At 36.1% G+C, this 17183-nt stretch overlaps 1 protein-coding gene across 1 annotated transcript in view; it reads right to left on the reverse strand.

The window, feature by feature from the left end:
- Window positions 1-5561: 5561 nt before the first annotated feature.
- Window positions 5562-17183, reverse strand: part of ZPLD1 (zona pellucida like domain containing 1) — a 46441-nt gene continuing 34819 nt past the window's right edge. The window contains exons 8-11 of the mRNA XM_054577242.1: window positions 12965-13136; window positions 11618-11726; window positions 6159-6188; window positions 5562-5737 (exon numbers count right to left, since the gene is read on the reverse strand). Coding sequence (XP_054433217.1) covers window positions 5562-5737; window positions 6159-6188; window positions 11618-11726; window positions 12965-13136 — 487 coding nt within the window. The remainder of the gene's footprint in view (window positions 5738-6158; window positions 6189-11617; window positions 11727-12964; window positions 13137-17183) is intronic.

Genomic DNA, 17183 nt, shown 5'->3' on the forward strand with positions numbered 1-17183 from the left:
ATGATTATCGAGTTTACAGTTCTTTTGAGCCTCTGGAGGAGACAGGGCACCATCATGAGAAATACAGGCAGCAGCTACCAAAGGTTCTGCTTGTCTCCTCCAGTGAACTCATTCTTACCAAGAAGGTGTTTCTCCTCCCATTGTCCAGCATTTCTCTTTTTGTGTTTGTTTCCTACTCTCTGCTTTGCTGTTTTACATTCTTTACTGCTTCTGGCCTGTTGTCATCGCTGATGTCATCTCTCACTCTGCTCCAATGACTACCCTGCAGGATGTGGGGCCATCGGCACTTGGATGCCAGGCCTCCTTCTTCCCTGTTTCTCCTGAGGATGTGTGAATACTTGGTGTGACTTTCACCAAGCGCGTCACTGCACACCAGCTTATGACCTCATCTTTTCTCCATTTGATCTACCATCTTTTGCCGTGTATAATGTACACCCATGTTTTTGTCCCATACTTTCAGGAAAAAAAAATCATTTTAATTTTTTAATACAATTTTTATTTGTTTATAGTTAGATACTTGTTTTTTGTATTATAAAGGAATTTTAGCATTTATTTTTGAACATGTTATGGTACAAGAAATTTTATGTAACAAATAATTATAAAACACAAGGACAGATCATTTCAGGCCCTACCCATGTATAATGCACACCCTTATTTTGCCCTCAAAAATTTGCACGAAAAAAGTGTGCATTGTACATGGCAAACTATGGTACATCATTAGCTAATGTAAAAGAGGACCTCTGCTCCAAAGCCCCTATCTCCAGACATTAAATGTTTCAAAATCATTTTAATTGTAGACAGTCAAATTTTGTACCACTTTAATTTATCCATTCCCTTATTATTACTGGGTTAACTAAGACTTTGTTTTCAGCAGAGAGATACATATTAACGATACGGTTATGTGTTTGCCAGCTGTGAGATGGTTCATTTTGTGTCAATATGACTGGGCCGTGAATTGCCCAGGCATTTGGTCAAACATTATTCTGGGGTGTGTCTATAGGATTTTTCTGGATGATATTAAAATGTGAATAAATGTGTAAAGCAGATTGCTCTCCCTAATGTGAGTGGACCCCATGTAATCAGTTGAAAGCGTGAATAGAACAAAAGGCTGATCCTCCCATGACCAAGAAGAAATTCCTGCTGCCTGACTGTTTTTTTAGGCTAGGACATAGGTTTATTCCTGTGTTGGACTCAACTATAAACAATAGCTCTTTCTGAGTCTTGAGCCTTGCTGGCTTTCTCACTAGGAATTCTTCTACATCACCAGCTCTCCTGGGCCTTGTTAACTGCAGAACATGAGACTTGTCAGCCTCTATAATCATGTAAGCCAAGTCTTTAAAATAGATTTCTTTATATATATATATATCCTGTTAGTTCTTTTTCTCTGGAAAGTCCTGACTAATATACCAGCTAACGTTGGTACTTGTTTTGTTTACTACCCAAGTGTATTTTTTCTAAATTACAAATTTGGATTATTTTATAGTACATGTCTCCTCACTAGTAAATAATTGAGGAATCTTATTCTCAACAACAATTTATCTATAATTTGCTTAATTCTTCCTTATAAATATGGAATAAAAGCAAATGTGTGTTGGCCTAATAGCCCTGACTGTCATGGTAGAAGGCTCTCCGTCTTGTTCCGATTCTCTCCTGCCGAGTGCTCTGGGAATCCTCAATCTATGCCTCATATATTTCCACAAACAAGTGTCTCCCATGGACTTCTCCTGCTCATTTCTCACTTCTAAAAGTTTACTGCCTTACATTTTCCACAGTTGACAATGCCCCTTCATGAACCATCATGTCTACGATGTTTCCGAAGCTAACTGCCAATTCTTGAAGACCCAGAGGGGTACTCACTTGTGTAAGACTGTGTTCTCCCTGAGTGAGGAAAAGGATTTATCAGCTCTGTGTCACGTCCTAAACAAGGGATGACAGTCCAACCTTGATGAAACTGTCATGAGAGATGCAACTCCAGGAAGAAGCTGAGCTCCTTGTCTATTCAGTTTGACTTTCCCCTCAAAGTTTAAAAATCATAGTTTCAATTTTGGTCATAGAACAAACTCATGCTAAAGGGTATTATTTTCTCTACCCTAAGCTAACCTCATAGACATGTCTCCCAACCAGGAAGCTCAAAATGGAGGGGATGAGCTTCATCCAGCTTCATTCCGAGATCACTGACCTTCCCTGTTGCATTAGGCAGCTTCTTCTAAATTTAATCTTTCTTAAATATTTGTGAAAGAGTAGGAAGGGTAAATATCTTTTTTTAAAAAGTCACTGTTTGGGCAGGGAGGCAAGGGGTTGGAGGGGCTGAGCAAAAAGGAAAAAGGACTCAGGGTCATGGAGAACAGAGTGGTGATTGCTGGAGGGACAGAGATATGAGGGAACTAAATGGTAATGGAAAAACTATAATAAAGATTAAATTAAAAAGACACTATTTTAATGGTGTTCATTTACAGTTATTTTATTAAACAATCATCTTTTACATATCATCACACCTTACCCCTGAAGTGCAAAAAGCAGTCTGAGGTATTAAAACTGAAGAACCATTTGCACATATTTTGTAAGGTTTTCACACTATAGTAACCAAAATATTTAATATAGCTAAATACTACATATAAACTACAAGTTTATAAGAAAGAAACTATAGAAAAAAAATTTGGTTTGTCTTATTATAGATCTGATTCTCCCACTTATGCTGAAAGGGTGGCAAAAAATAAGTTTCTTGCACAATGATATGCCTTGTTATTCAGTTTTATAATATGGTAGATATAACTTAAAAGGTCAATAACTGAAACAGTAGCCATTCCAAAAGCACACAAATCAAAGTGACAAACTAGTTTCAATGATATAATTTTCTGGAATATTTTAATATAATCTACATACATTCAGGGTCATGTAAGTAGCATGGGCTATATTTTTCTTTTTTCTAGATTTTTCCCATTAAATTATAAAATACATTTGTTATCACAGATAAAGTTCAGAACAGTCACATCAAAGTTATTTTGGAGAGTCACAGAGGAGTTCTGCTTTTTCAGTGGTAGATCTTTTTATATTGAAGAAGTCATCCAAAAACTTTCCAGACTTCGTATTACTTTGACTGTGTCTATACCTTGAAAACTATAGTTGAGGCAATTATACGAGGACTATCTGGAAGAAGTCCAGCCACTGTTGATGCAACAAGAACAGTCTGCGTGGCATTGATGTAACCTGGCAGCCAAGGAGAGTGGACTGGAATGCACATATGTGAACAATGATGACTTCACTGTACAAATCAGTGGGGGCAGTAGGTACTGCTGAGTGTGCATGTGTACTGTGTGGCCATCACATTCAAAATGACTGAGCAAGTAGAACAAATCTGCATCAAATTTTGCCTTAAGCTTGGACATTCCTCCATAGAAACTATTCAGATGGCTCCGAAGGCTGATTGGCAGGTTCATCATGACAATGTGCCCATTTATGCCTCACATCTCGTGCAGAGTTTTTTGGTGAAATATCAAATCACCCAGGTGACTCAGCCCACCTACAGCCCAGATTTGGTGCCCTGCAACTTCTGACTTTTCCCAAAACTAAAATCACCTTGAAAGGGAGGTTTCAAGCCATCAGTGAGATTCAGGAAAATATGACAGGGAAGCTGATGCCTTTTGAGAGAGCTGTGTGAGGTCCCAAGTTGCCTACTTTGGAGGGGACTGGGGTGTCATTGTCCTATGTACAATATTTCTTGTATCTAGTACCTTTTTCAACAAATGATTCTATTTTTCATATAACATGGCTGGATACCTTCTGGATAGACCTTGTATAGCTAAACATTGTAACAGAAGCACTTTCTTCTGAACTATTCAAGCAAATTGGAGAAAAGGCACTTTTTGATTTGATGATTGGTTTAATTACATATTAACTTGAGAGTATAGATACTTCATTTAAAACAAATCTAAAATTACATAATGGTCTGAATAATGGGTCACAAATGTTGAATAGAAATTAGTTTCTAAAGCTATTTTTAAAATTAACACAGCAGTTTTAGGATTTGGTGTTTATCATTGAACTGTTTTATTTGTTCAATTGTGTTGATAGCTTGAAGAAAAGAAAGGTTGAGTTCTTCCTTCCTTCCTTCTTTTCTTTTTTTTGTAAGAAGAGTCTTCTTAAAATGGCTTTTTAAAAAATTTTGCGAATAGAGGATCTAAAATTTCTTGCAGCTTATTAAAAGAAAATACTGCATATTCTGCGGCAAGTATAACACCTTCAAGCAAACACCATTAAAAGAAAGCCTCATTCATGCTATTTGTTTTGCCAGCATCAAAATTTGTGGAAAGGAACATTTTTTCCTGGAGATTCCAACAAAGTTCTGCAAAACACACTTAACCTGATTCCTCTTTGTTCTAGGGAAATAAAAGGAAGCTACATTGTTAAAAGACCTACAAAAGAACACTATGCTTACATTTGGGGATGATGCCCTCTTCCCACGGCTACAGTTTGCTTTCCCATGTAATGGTTCTCGAATTAAGAATAGTCTCGGAAGTTGCCTCACTGCTGGAAGCACAGCTGCTGCAGGAGAGTCAACGTATATTGATTGGAACCAGAAGGGGAAACTGATCACAGCCAAGTGAATAATGATCTAGGGTCACTTAGTATCTGTCTGAGGTTAACCATTATTTTTACTGTTTGCTCAGAAATGGGTGCTCCAGAACATTTCTTCCCAGCTGGGTGAAAAATGTGAAGGGATTAATCAAAGAAAAACAACCAAAACTCATGGACACGGACAACAGCACAGCGATTCCAGAGGGAAAGGGATTGGGGGGTAAAGGAGGATAAAGAGGGATAAATAGTGCTGGAAGGAGACTTGACTTGGGGTGGTGAACACACAATAGAATGTACAGATGATGTATTGTGTAATTGTACCCTTGAACCCTATATAATTTTATTAACCAACGTCACCTCGATAAATTCAACATTTTGTTTTAAAAGATACATTTCCCAATAGGCTTTTTTTGTGTGTGTGTAATGAATGTCATCAGACATGGAAATCTGCCAAAAATACAGGAGGTTTTAGAGTGAGTAGTTAAATCTCAGGTGTCTAAATGGCCAATCCAACTAAAGCATATCCCTGGAATAAAACAGACATTATCTGGAATAAAACAAAAAGCAATGTTAATTTTAGCACTACAAATCTAAATGCCATTGCATTGGGTTTTAAAGCTTAGGGGGGAAATGTAAAAAATTTTGTTGTTTTTCTATGCCTATTTTTTATCCCTATAACCAGCAATCAAAATAAAATTGAAATAAAACAATATATGACATCCTGTAAGATCTAAGTCCTGAATAGCGTTTGCTTATTGTCAGTATAATCATCGGTGCCATACAAATATGGCTGACCACATCCATAAGTGACAACAGCAATACCATGAAAATTTTTTCACTAGCATTGTGCTGAAGAGCTACACCTGCAATCTAGCACACCTACAAATGTCAAGTGCTGGCTCGCGTTCAATTCAGATGGAACACTGACTGCAGTCACACATGGTATAGTCAGTGAGCCTTCTCTCCAGAGCAAGGGCCTATGACAGTCAGTCAAAGACTGGGTTCCTTATGCCATTCAACACCAAACTAGTGGGTGCCTTCCTGCGTAGAAGCGCCAGTGAGCACAGGAGAAGGGAAAAGCTCACAACTCCCAGAATGACCATTCCTGATATCAGTGCACTGGTGATGGCATTCAGCTGGAAAGGAGGGTCATTAGGAGAACCTGCAAGTAATAAAACAAACACAGAGGAAAGGTCCAACATCCGATGTATTTACCTTATCCCAAAACATACATGCAAAGCATCTGTCATCAGTATCGTATAGAATAACAGCATGACACTGGATCATGCACCAATCTATCTGACTATATTTCAATCCAATAACTGAAGGATTATATGGTTTAGAAGCCTGGTGTGCCCCAGGGCAGCCAGAAAAAAATAGTCATCTACAAAATTCTATAAAAATTGACCAACAGGTCACATATAAGTTCAGAAATCTTCAGTGACCTATTATTTAAAAAATAACAAACTTATGAAAGCAGAGTTCAATATATTTAGTTGATTACAGACTTGCAATTGGTCACAAAAATTTTAAAATTTTAAAAAAATCATACTTTTAGTTTCAATATATGTTAATTTTCTTACCAAGCTGTGAATTGTTGGTTGGAGTCTCATCTGGAAGGGGGGGAAAAAAGAAAAGCAATATTGTGTCTCCAAATATTTACCTATGCTTTATACAATTCTATAATTACTTTTTACCAATGGGTCTCCTCACTTTCACCCACAAGCTCCTGGGGGAAGGCAGTAATAAAAATTCTCCTAAAACATTCTGCTTTGCCATTTTCTATTCTACATATGCGAAATTTCATCATCTATCTATTCCTTAAGCCCACACTCTGCCACTGCCCTGGGCATACAAATATAATCGTGAAATATACTGTGCTATATTCTTTTCTGCCAGCTTTGCTTCATTATTATCTCTTTAGTCATGTTAGCGGGGGCAGTAATTGTTAACAGCTATTACATTTTTTATAGCCCTATACCCTGTCATTTGTTATTTTGTTACACAGAAATATTCATTATTTAGTGCTGCTCTATTTTAAGTGTTGCCAATTTGCCCAGTGTAATCTACAAAAACATCATTTTAAGTTCCAAGAAGATAAATTCACACTTAATAACTAAATCAAAGGAAAACATGAGGTCTGAGCTTGAGTTGTAGTTGTATTTGCATCTGGGAAGCAAAAAAATTGAAGCTGTTGATTTTTCACTTTTTTTTTTCTGGCAAATAGATGCAATGAACACATTCACTTGGTGTCACAATTTGTTACCCATTTTGTAATCATGAAACAATTAACCCTTGAGCTTGTACAATGAATGAACTTCATATTTGAATTTATATGTGTGGGTGTATATGCAGTCTGTGAGTGTTGGTTATTTGAACTATAAAATGTGTGCAGTTGACTGATTTTGGAGTATAAATATTATTACAATTATTATGTATATAGTGCCATACGGTTTAGAGAGTGCTATTTCATATGTTATCACATTTAATCTTCATGACAGCCATATGGTTTAGATATGAGAGCTACCCCCATTTTACAGATGAAGAAACTTCCATCTGTCACAGCTTGACAGATAAAGTAAACATATACTTAAATAAAAGCTAAGTTTTGGCATTTTTTTCCTAAAATAATATAAATTATCCAAGTATAAAAAATATTTTTAGTCATAGAGATGAATATCTCAAGCTACAAAACTCTAGGATTAGTATTGGAAATCATTGATGGGAGAACTTGGTGAAATATTTATAAAACATCTGATACTATTTCTTTTTAGAGATGTGAGTCTTGGCAGAAAGGATGGTTCTCTTGTTTGATTCCTGAAGTACAATGCCCCAAATCAATGGAGCGTGCGTTCACAGGAATCTTCAGAATGGTGCAGTGCATCGCTATAGCACTAAAAGAAAAACAGCTCTAATTTTCCGTATAAGGCATCCTTAGGAAAATCCTAACCTCTAATCACCACCATTTTGTAGACACTGTCTTCTCATGGAAAGAGATAGGATGAAGGAATTGTGATTAATTCCTCCAAAAGATCTGTGTGGCCCTCTTCTAAGGCAAGCTGCCTCACAGAAACACAGGGGAGAATAGATAATACTCTAAAATTCTTTTCTAACAGTGATTCTTCGCTCAGAAATCATACTCCTTTGCTCTAAAACATGTTTCGATTAAGGAATGGAAAGCTTCTTCCTTCTATATATCCCAAATTAGGCAAAACTGCCCCTACTATTTTCTGCATCCTGAGATGAATAAAAGAAGTCAGAATATCCCCTCCTCTCCCACATTATCACCAACACTTCTACAAGAACAATATCCCAGGCGTCACCCACAAGAACTTGGCTCTGAACAAAATCTCTGTGCGGGGACAAAATGCCAAAAGAGCCAAACCAGCTCCAGATTCCAGGACCCTGAAACTGAAAGCATCCTACCTTTGACAGCTGGCTAAAATCAAAGCATGTAATACTTGAACATTGTTTGGAACTGTATTTGATAGCAGGTAAAGGCAGAGGGAATAATGTTATCTAGTTGCTGTTTCTGGTGTCCTGTAATATTAGTATCATTGAAATTAAAAAAAAAAATTCAAAGCACTGTTGAACCCAGAAAGGGGAGGTACACATTTTCCAGATTTTTGGCACTGCACACTTCTGGTTTTTTGTTTGTTTGTCTGTTTTTTTTTGTGATGTCAACTTGTTCTTAATGTAGATATATAAGCTAAAAGAAACCTTCTGGAGTTAGATCAGATTAGAATGCTAAACTTGGTGGTTTCAGAAAACACAAAGTTAACTGACGACCAGAGGAGAAAAGTGGTAGTAGCAATAGCAGTTGTCCAAGAGCCAGAAGTGGCAAATAAATTGTCATCCTCTGCTTTTCTGTCATATAAGTAGTTAAAATAAATAGGGAAAAATGAACATTAATACAAAGGTATATGTAAAATAAATGTTTTCTTTCTTAGTACAAGCTATTTTAAAAAAATCTTCAATTACCTATGTAATAAATGGACCACGTATTTTAAGTTTAAACCTGCTAAACTTTTTACTTCCCACCCTGATATGTTCATTCACAGTCTATCTCTACCTTTGAACTCTGAGACTGTGGCCTGTTCCCTATACTCCAAGCTCCTGCCAGAGAGCCTGTCCCATGGAGGGGCCATGAATTAACTACCTATAAAACTCAATGATACTAGTTGAACAAAAGTTTGGCTTGGGCTTCTCTATTGGAATTTATGTAAACAACTGACTAGTTACCATTGTTTTTCAGTGATGGTACATTTAAATTTCCAGAATTGTACCCCATGGTAAGCATTTCCCTATCAAATAGCTTTAGTATTTGGGAGCTTAAAAGAAGAACACTTCAGGAGTTTTGTGGATTTTGAATTTTGGGGATAGAAATATTTTCCTAAATCAACTAATAAAATGATTTACTAATGTGGGGTAAAAATATCCAGAATGAATTTGACCTCATTAAAACACAAAACAAAACAGAATTTCTGAGGTTTAACATCTTACTAAACTTGACCTAAGCCAGGTGTCTAGGTGAAAGGAGTGGTTCAATGAGTTAACAAAGCAAAAATCCCAAGTATCAGAGAGGTTTGAAGAGAGCAAATCAAGCCTGAAATTAGGCATCTCTTTATAAAATCAGCCAGGGGACCTGGAGAGAAAAATTCCAGCTGACCTAAGGTAAAAACAGAGTGAGACTCAGGAAAGAAGGTAGCCCTGGTCATTAAGGAGGACATTAAGTTTTTATTGGATTTGCCTGTGGATGGATACAGCTGGATTTCTGAGTTCTGTTTTTATGTGGGATGTAAAATATTATTTTTTCATGGATGTCCTAGTATTCGTGTAAATACCACTCTATATAGTCCTCTACACAGCAAGGCTACTATGATCACCAAAATAGGAGAAACATCCATCCTACTGCTACTTATGTAATTATGAAAGATAAACCCCCACAGAGCGAGAGAGGAATGAAGGGGATCTGCAAGGCCTGAGCATGGCCCTTCGGGGGGTTGCCAGTGGAGAGGCTGAGACGGCGAAGAGACTGCCTTAGTGTGTCGGGGCATAAATGTCCCCTTTTAAGGTGGAAACAAGATGAAATTGGAAAGGAAGAAATCTAGGCATGACATCAGGGGCATTGTGATTAAAGGCATTAGCTCCATGAGTTTTTAACAGATATTTTGGGCAACTAGATATGATGTAGGTGAAACTTTCAAACTTGAACAGTTGGTTAGCTCTAATAGAATTAGAAACTTCTACTTGGTACTTTTCACTAGGATTTGGGGGTCAAAGTACGTTTGGCCTTTTTAAAAATACTCTTACACTAGCACATAATTTAAAATATGTAATATTTAAATTTGAAAAATAAACAATAAATATATTCAGTTTGGTCCAGGTAAGAAGGAGCCAATGATATTAATGAGGAGGAAAAGCCATCTACCTAACATGACTAGAGAGGTGTCACTTTCAAGGTTCTTTTCTTACCGCAAGCTGACACTACATGTGCTCCATAGGGGTTGAAATATCTTTACTGTGCCTACCCCAAAGCATACCTAATAACTGGCAATAGAGCTGAGTTTCCATGCAGTGTGATTCTATAAGCTATATCAGACCACTAGAGAGAGATGAGATTTGGGCCTTTTACAAACCAGTCATTTTCAAACCATTCAAAACATGTACCAAACCCTTAAGGAGTATAAACTAAATTTGAAATTAATAAATTTCTGCATTACTTAAAAGGCCTATTAGTTTGATTCTAAATAATGCTATGTCTGAACAAACACAGAGGAGTAAATAATTAAAGCAATTAATTGTCTGGATTTTTCAGGCCCAAACCACTTTTTGCTTAATTACCAATTTCAGGCAAAATTTTCTTTTCACTTGGGATGGGAAGCTCAAAAGAAAAGGTTAAGAGAATCTAATTGAAACACAACAGTAGACTTATGGCTAATATAAGATAGAGAAAAAATTATTAGAATGTAATCCAAATCAGGATTCCTCTTTTTTTCTTTTCTTTTCTTTTCTTTCTTTCCTTTTTTTTTTTTTTTTATTTTTTACAAGTTTAGAGCTACACAGTTAGAAATAATCTTTAAGGCTACTCTTTTAAAACCTTTATTTCAAAAATGAAGAAACATTTGCCCAGAGAAGTGAAGTAAAATCCCAAGTCACAAAGCTTGTTAAGACAAAAGCCAGAACTACCCAGTTTTCTAAAAATTTAATTTGTGTTGTTTACTCTGCATGTCTGCTTTATTTTGGATGTCTTTGGGTTCGTGCTGACATAAGGCAATATCACTTTAGAGAAAGAGAGAGAGAAAGAATACCTGTGTGCACAAATATGTGTATACATGAGAATACTTGTATACGTGTATGAACACTTGTGTCTATTAGATTAATGAGAATGATGAGAATACTAGATGGAGTTATGTAATAGTCAGGATCTTGGAAGGAAAAAAAAAATGGTACTCAAACTGGGCAATTTAAGAAGAGCTTAATAAGACTATTAATAAAGATGTAGGGGATTCACAAGAGGCAGTAAAATTACCTGAGCTATGGGTGAAGGTATGGGACAGACAGAACTGAGAGATCAGCTCTAAGGAGAGTTTGCCAAGAGCTGTATGGACTTCATGCCCATTCCCTGACAGTGCCATCTATTGGCGAAGCCCAATTAGAAACTAGATGGCAAGGCCACCTATGGACCAAGCTCACATAGACCAGTCTTCTGAGGCAGGGCAGGGAAAGGTATTCTAGAAGATTCAGAGAGGCAAATGAAACTGTCCAGGATCGTATCCTCTGTGTGTGTGTGTGTGTGTGTGTGTGTGTGTGTGTGTGTGTGTGTGTGTGTGTAAAAGGGAAATGTGGTAAAGACAATATTGCCCTTTGTGTAACTTGAGCAAACAGGAAAAAACTGTGAAATTAGCATTGTTTGGCAGTTTATCTTGTCTCACAGTTAATTAGAGCTCTTTAGGAACCACTTTGAGTTCTCCTTAGAAGCCAAGTAACAAGCCATTTTGGAACTGTCTATTACTGCACACAAAAGGAGGGGTACTCTTACCGCTCCGCGTAATGATGGGTCCCGCAGAGAGGATGGCATTTCCAGAAGTGCTCTGGGGGCTCCAAGTGGTCCTCCTCTCCGCATCTCTCCTTTCTCTGTGGCTACAAATCTGAGGAGTTAATGAAAACAAATGAAATTCCACACCGGCACAAAATTGTTTCTTTATGGCCATTTGGAAAGCAGGTTCTTTTGGAAGAGATACCACATGTTTAATTTTATTCATTTACTTCTGTGCATTTATTTAATTACTTTACATATAACTGCTACAGTGTTACTTATCCTGGCTTGGTCCACATTTCTTACTTTCTCCAGTTATAATAGTTCATTGCCTCATTAATTTACGTAGCTCAGTGGCTCTCCTGACAAAGAGCTGTGTTTATCAAACTTTCCCATTTTTATTTCTCTCAAGCCTTTAATAAATCATTCCCTGAAATGCTGGTCAGCACAAAGCCGAGGTAATGTAGGCTCTCCATTTAACCTCATCTGATATAGCTAGTTAGGACTAAACTAATCAATAACTATAAAGAAGTACGTGAATTTGAACATAAATATAAACATGCTACAGTCATTTCAAATTAAAAAACATGCCTGCATTTTTCTTAGGTTAATATTGATGTGACCCTAGATGGTCTGTCAGAAAGATAATTATTTATTCACTGGTAAATGGATCTGTATTTTATGTGATGGTTTTAAGCACTTCAGATCCACACTTTTCATAGCTTTTAATTTTTAATCCAAGGGATTCCCAGGCCATCTGGCCCCAATCTCCCTTTGTAGTGCCCATCCTGTCCTCTCCTCTGGTTCCTCATCATCTTCTCCTCTATTCCATACCCTTCCTGAAGGACAGGAAATTCCCTGCTTACTCTGTGTTATGCATATGTGACTTTGGCATGGAGTGTCTCTCACGTCCCTCACACTCTTGATTTTGTGCCTTTGGGGTTCATCCATCTTCAGGCACCGCTCAAGGTTCATCCCTTCCACCAATCCTGCCAGTATCTCCTGCTTCATCTCTCTCACAATGGTGAGCACTGCATCTTATTACAGCCCATATCTACGTCTGTCCTTGTGTCATAACTTTTTCGTCTTGTTTCATTTCATGATTATTTCCTGCTCCTACAGGATAAGTTAATTGAATTCAGAATTCTCGCATGCACCTCTGTATTCCCAGTATAAGGCTTGGCACAAAGTAGGCATTCAATAGATACTTGCTGGATGAATGAATAAATCCTACTTCAAACAGTTTGACCTGATGCATTTCTACTCTCAATAACATTAGTGTCTAGCACTTGATAACCTTTCGGCTTAGACCAATTTGACAATTCAGAATAAAGTTGCTCAAAAACATACTGGCATAAGGAAAGGGCAGTCATCAGCTCTGCAGAGCTTTGTGACACAGTGCAGGAAGACGGTCGACATTTTCTGATTCTTGTGTTTTACAAACCGGAACACTTCAAAGGAAAATCGGCCCTGCTGGCTTCTGCCATTTTCAATGACGGTGGTCTGAGGATCTTTGTCACAGCTACATTTTAGGAAATGTGAAAACAGTATATTACTAAAAATTACCAGTCCACTGGGACTTGTCAAAAAATTTCCGCAGTGTTAAGAGTACCCCACTACATTAAGAGCCAACAAAATCATGTCATGTTATAGACATTGATTAAGAGACTAAGCTAACTCAATAGTATGACAAGAATGAGCTAGATCATAAAACATAAATAGGTCAGTTTCTGATTATAATATTATTGTCAAAAGTCAGAGGTAATTTCACATGGTAAAAATCCAAAAAGTATAAGTATACATAGTGAGAAGTCTCCTCCCCTCTTTGATCTTGCCCATGCCATTCCCATCATATGCAAGTCTGCCGGAGGTGATCTCACGTGCATTGCACCCTCCCAGGGTCTGTGCAAACAGGAGCACAGACAATATACTTTTATTGTTTTTCTTCCTTTTTAAATAAAGTAGAGCACAGTCTATATATTTTTTTGCATCTTGCCTTTTTTTAAATTTAGCAATGCATCATAAGAAATCTTCCCATATCTTCCTGAATACTTAGTGAACCTCCTCATTGTTAATCTATAGCTGTATAGTATTCCATTGTGCACGTGTGCCAGTTTATTTAGTTCCCTATTTGTGTATCCTTGAAGATTTTGCTTTTTACAAAGTAAGTAATAAGTAGCTTAATAATATAGCATTTTGAACATGTGCAGGGTATCTGTATAGTATATCTGTGCTTGCCACATTGCCCTCTATAAATATTGTTACATTTCCTCAGTAATGTATGGAAAATTCTTATTTTCTCCTAGAGATACATACATCAACAAAGCCTATGGAAAAAGTTTGTATTGTTCCTTGTTAGATAGGAAAAATAAACTATCACTATACAATTTTAATTTTTCTTTGTGGGAATGAATATGTTCATCTTTTCATATACATTAAAGCCACTTGGTGTCTTTCCTTTTTTTTTCTTTTAGAGAGAGGGGAAGGGAGGGAGAAAGAGAAGAGGATCATCCATTGGTTGCCTCTCATATGCACTTTACCCGCAGCCCAGGCTGTGCCAACATTTCCCTTTGTGGGACAACACCCAGCCAACTGAGCCACACTAGCTGGGACCACTCAGTGTTTCTTAATCTTAAAATTATCTATGTCCTTTGCCCAAATTTCTATTGCTGGCCTTTTCTTTCTGATTCCTACATGTTCTTTATATGTTAGGGAGACAGGATCCTTGCTTGTTATATAAGTTGCATGTTGTTTTATTTTGTTGTTTGGCATGTTGTTTGTTGTTTCCCTATGCTATGTGTGTGCCTGCATGTGTCCACACACACAGTTTACTTTTATGTTGTTTTCAATATTTTATTTTATGGCATCTAGTATTTGGGCTGAAGACAGATTTTCCTTACTCCAAAGTTTTAAAAATATTTCTTATATTAGTATGAATATTTTCTTCTATCATGTTTAAAACTGTAGTTTGTACACTTAAATTAATAATCTATGTAATGTTTATTATGGTGTATTGGGTGAAGTATAGGTCCAGTGCTTTCTTTTTTTTTTTTTTTTATGGTACCCATTATCCAGCACTATTTTAAAAATCTCTGCTTATCCCATTGGTTTGTGCTATCACAATCTACCATATAGTAAATTCCCACACGTTTTGGATCTATTTCTCAGCTTACTACTCTAAATTTGTGTCTATGTGTCTAGTCTTGCAAAGTATCACATGTTTAAAAATAATTTTAGAGCTTTTATTAAGGATAGTATCTAGTAGGGCCATATCTTTCTCATTTCATGTTTTGTTATTTTTTTATGGATTTGCCCTTTGTTTCTTTTTTCTTGATTAGAACAGCTTGTGATTCTCTATTTTATATTTTTTCAAAGAACTTGCTCTTTATTTTTTACAAAATGTTGAGTCATATTTCCATTTCTGGTCCAAGGGTTATTTAAGAGTTTTAAACTTCCAAGTGGTGGTGACTTTCTGTTTTTTGATATTTTAAATTGCTAGCTATCGATACATAGCTTATTTATTATGTCATTTAGATCTTCTATATCCTTACTTAATTGTTGGCCACCAGAAGTAAGTTTCCTGAGAGAGGGTAATTATTCTCTCATTTTTATTATGTTTCTGACTATGTCTTTTTATAGTTCCCCTAGTTTCCACTTTATGAAAGCTTTAGTACTATCCAAGGTATCTTTTCAGTATGTTGATATAAATTTCTTTTAATTTAGGGAAGTATTTCTGGATTATATTTTTAAATATTTGTTCTATTCTGTTATCTTGGTTTCTCTTGGGGGATCCTGCTTATGCATATTATACAGGTATTGGATTCTTTTTGCCACATTTTATTTCTATTGCTTCTACTTTAATCCTTTTTAATCTTTTCCTTTATGTGTGTTTCTTGTTAATTGCATTTCTTATTTTTATCTTCTCTGTCCCACATTATGTTTTCTGCTGTGTCTATTCTCCCTTGCACACCATCTAATTATGTATTCCATTCTGTATTCCATTTGCTTTCTCTATTTCATCTGAAATTCTTCCATTTCCCTTTACACATTCTTGTCGCCTTACCTTTTACTGACCTACTATTTCTTACCTGAGTTCTTACAATTGTATCGTTATAACTATAATTACTCTTTAAATTGTAAAACCAAATTTTTGTTGAAATGTTCAATTACAAGTCTATCTGTTCCAGGACAACATTTTCCCAGTGAATTTAATTCATCTTTAAATTTTTTTCTGCTATTTTCCACATTTTTTCTTGTAGTATGCAGGAACACTGCCACAAATGGCTTCATTTGTTTCCCATTCATATTTGAAAGAGTTGGAGTTACCTAGACCTGTTTTTTTCAGAAACTCCTAGGGCAATGTGGAATGTTAATAACCTTCCTCAAGGGTTTCCTCAATTCAAGGGCTTCTTCCTGTTATCCAATGACAGGAAAGTTTTCTTTCAATGGGATGTAATTGAGTAACTGAGTTTTCTCTGTCTCTCTGACTTAAAGATATTTATAAGGGTATCAGGCCTGTGTTTCTCAGATTTACTCATGAGTTTATTTCACCATTTTCTCCTAATCTTAACTGCTTTTATCAACATTAACACATATCTTGGAATTTCTATGGTTTTTCTTTCCTTCTAGTTTTACTGAAAATGGCATTTGGGGGACTTCTTTTAGCTATGCATTTCTCTCTTCTTTAGTTTCCACAAGAAACCTGAAAAGACTAAGATCTAAGCTAAAGCTATAGTCATACCAGATATAAATCTGAAAATTTTATTCCATATTATCAATTTGCGATTAATGTAGACATTTTGGGAAAAGAAAATTGTCAAAACCAAATCATCCACAATTTCAACCCGCATAAATAACCACTGTGAACCTTTTAATGCATATCTCCTCACAGTCTTTTCTACCATATATGTAATAATATGATGTCAATTGTACATGCAATTATATGCTGATTTTTTTCATTTCATATTTAATAGATTTAAATTTTAAGAACTATATATTTCTAAAGATAGAAACCTTAAGAAGACAGAAAGGGAGAAAATAAAAGAGAACCCACATTTTTTCCTAAATTCTTTTTTTATATCTTTTCTAAATAATTATGTGATTGCTGTGCCTGTGTGAGCTCTCAATTTAGTGATTCTCCACAATTCACCTAGACACTTATTTATTGCTGAACATCCAGTGTGTTCCCATGTTTTACTATTTAAATAGCACTGATAGACCAGGAAATTATAAATATTTTAGAATATGTTTTCTAAATTGTAAACACAGAATCAAAGAACATGAAATCTTTTAAGGCTTTTGATAGATTCCTCCAAAATTTTTCCCAAACTAATACTTCCAGTTATACGACGTGAATATCAGTTTGACCATGCCCTCTGAACATCATCATAATAGTGATTAGCCAATAAAACATTCTTTTGGTTTCCCATCATATCACTCCCATCATGTGTCAATAAGCGGCAGTGATCTGAGCCAACTGCATTTTGTAAGCATGATTACAAGCCATTGCTTGACTCTCAAGTCTGTTCTTCTGTCAGATAAAAATGCTGAAAGAGAACTGAGATGATTG

The sequence above is a fragment of the Pteronotus mesoamericanus genome, unplaced genomic scaffold, assembly GCF_021234165.1.
Source record: "Pteronotus mesoamericanus isolate MK-2021 breed Mesoamerican mustached bat unplaced genomic scaffold, CSHL_Meso_final contig_42, whole genome shotgun sequence".
In the NCBI taxonomy this organism is placed as follows: domain Eukaryota; kingdom Metazoa; phylum Chordata; class Mammalia; order Chiroptera; family Mormoopidae; genus Pteronotus; species Pteronotus mesoamericanus.